At 41.0% G+C, this 2,665-nt stretch overlaps 1 protein-coding gene across 1 annotated transcript; it reads left to right on the top strand.

Annotated features, from left to right (window-relative positions):
• The first annotated feature begins 2,085 nt into the window (after nucleotides 1–2,085).
• On the top strand, nucleotides 2,086–2,463 carry LOC127675466 (mitochondrial fission factor-like). Its single transcript, XM_052171575.1, has one exon. It carries the CDS (start codon nucleotides 2,086–2,088, stop codon nucleotides 2,461–2,463), a length of 378 nt encoding a protein of 125 aa, XP_052027535.1.
• The last annotated feature ends 202 nt before the right edge of the window (nucleotides 2,464–2,665 follow it).

The raw sequence follows: 2,665 nt of genomic DNA, 5'->3' as shown, positions 1-2,665 counted from the left end.
ATACCAGCAAAACATGAGAGGGTGGATAGAGAGATGATTAAGAGTGCTTGGTGCTCTTTCAGAGAAACAAGGTTTCGATATCAGTACCCATATCAAGAGACTCACAATTGCTTGTGACCCCAGCTCCAGGGTATCTAACACACTTTTCGAGATTCCGTGAGAACCCAAACAGATGTGAACACACATGCAGAAATAATATTTTTTCAAAAATTGATTTCCAACCTAGACTTTATATACAATGAAACTATGTACTACATATGAGAACAAATTAATGATGCTGGCACTCTTGAAAATTTTGCTCTCTATGTCATTTTCTTGGGATTTGACTGGGTTCTGTGTTCAGACATACAAAAAAGAGTAAAGCAAGAAAAAAAAGACATGGGACAATAGGAGGATTGGGAAGAAGGAAAGAGTTAAACCTGTGGTCTTGGCATTCTGGAGGCTTGTTAAGTTTATGAGTTTGAGACTAGCCAAGGCACAACAGTGATTTCAAAGGCAGACAGGACAACCATAGCACATTGGAGAGCAACATGGGACACACGATTTGTTCATATGTACCTGAGCTACATAACAAAATCTGCTATCACCTATCAAAAGGCAAAGACGAATACCAGAAATTATGATGGAGGGAATCTCCTTGATGAGGGCATTCAGGAAGTCTATGGTAAAAAGCTGTCTGTACAAAAGCTCATCGGAAATCTTGAATGGCATTTCTCTGTAAAATGGGGAAGGGAGCAATCAATGTCAGATCCAATCATTTAAACATGTTTTGAGAAGGACAGAAAAAAGACTGGGGTGCAGTATTTTTAGGCACATAGAATGCAAAAATGAAATAAGTAAAGGAAAAAAAGGAAGAAGGATATTTATTCTCAATAATGGAATAAATGTCAAGTGAGTGCAGGGGATAAAGGGATGAGCACCCAGTAGCTACAAATTCTATTTAATCTCATCAAAATCCCACTAGATTCTCTTAGAGATTGGGAAATTTTGATTCTACAGGAAAGACAAAAATGTCTAGGATCTAAAGTAGCCACAAAAACATCTGTCATATAGCTCAGTCAGTAAAATATTTGCCTTACATAAACAAAAGTTCAATCTCCAGAATCTGGGGGGAAATCTGTCCTGGCAGCATACACGTGTAATCCCAACTCTGAAAAGGCAGAGACAGGCAGAACCCTGGAGCTCACTGATCAGAAGGGAAGTAATGAGTAATCCTGTCTCAAAAACAAGGTGCTTGGTACCTGAGAAACAACACTAGAGATTATCTTCTGACCTCCATATTCACACACACACACACATATACACACACACCATACATACATACATACATACATACATACATACATACATACATACATACATACAAAAATAATAAACTAACCAAATAAGATTCTCCCATCCTGCTGCACATGAGCCTACCAGGTGGTCTGTTTTGCCACAGTGCCTTCCTGTGCCCAGTCTATAAACTTGGAGAACATTCATCTCCACTCCAGCCAGGAGACTCTCCACAGGTAGAGGTGGGATATAAGTACTTTAAGTGTTTGCATTGAAGCAAGTTACAAAATTCAAGGTGGAGCATCAAAGCAGACATCATTCTACAAGTAGGAGCTGGTCCCTATCTGGGGAGTAGGCTAGCATTTCCCTCCTACACCTCTGCTGAGATGATAGAAACTGATCAAACTGATGATGAAATGGAATACAGTGCTGCTATTAGTCATCCTAAGAGGGTGTCAGGAGAATTAAAGGGATCTGGAACAAGAATTCTAAAGAGTTCCAAGTGTAAGTGTGATGACACAGGTTCCAGAGAGGGTTGTCATGGCAGGAAGTGTGCCAAGCCATTCCATTTCATGACCAGTAGGCTCAATCAACTACATCCAAGCCTTGGCACTACAACTACCTCATGTCCTTGGGTTAGTTACTGAATTTAAAAGATTACTGAATTTAAAACATCTCTGACTCCTCACAATGAAGAAATCCATGCAGCTGCCAAGCTAAAGGCTATGTTTCACAAAATGTATAGCTAGTCTTTAGTCCTATCACTTGAACCAGTACTGCCAGAGCCAGGCTCCCATCCATCTGCTCCAAATGTTACCTGACGATAGAGTCAATCTTTCCTCTGTTCGAGGCTTCTTGTCAGTTATCCAGTCTTCCACTAGCATGGCTTACCGCCGGATCATGGCTGTGCTAAGTCAAAATTGCAGACCTGCGTTGTGTGGCATCTCTCCTCCTCAACATGACAACATAAGACACAGCACTTCCAGTTTCGATGCAGCAATAGAAGCAAGTTCAGAGGAGATTACTGCTGTGGATGCAGCTTCATTGAGACGACAGATACTCAAGCTGAACAGGCGATTGCAACATCTAGAGGAGGAGAACAAAGAGCGAGCCAAAAGGGAAACGGTCATGTACTCAATTACTGTAGCCTTCTGGCTGCTAAACACCTGGCTTTGGTTGCGTCGCTAGAGGTAACCTCAGCACTCAAAAGTGACAGCTAGGAATATAAAGCTTGCAACCTTCTTCTTTGTTTCTGTCTTTGCTTTTTAATGCCATTTCTATAGCCCATGCTTGCTAATGTATTTCTTCCAGGAAGTGGGGAATGTGTGGGCAATGGAAGTATATTCTGCCTCTCAGCTATATTTACTCTTGACTAATTCTGTAATGATGT

This window comes from Apodemus sylvaticus, chromosome X (assembly GCF_947179515.1).
Source record: "Apodemus sylvaticus chromosome X, mApoSyl1.1, whole genome shotgun sequence".
Taxonomy (NCBI): Eukaryota; Metazoa; Chordata; class Mammalia; order Rodentia; family Muridae; genus Apodemus; species Apodemus sylvaticus.
The sequence above is the reverse complement of the archived record's forward strand: the minus strand, read 5'-3'. Positions and strand labels throughout refer to the sequence as shown.

Bases quoted from the DNA above. Each gene is read 5' to 3' on its own strand.
- LOC127675466 (XM_052171575.1), top strand. From the start codon at position 2,086: ATGTTACCTGACGATAGAGTCAATCTTTCCTCTGTTCGAGGCTTCTTG.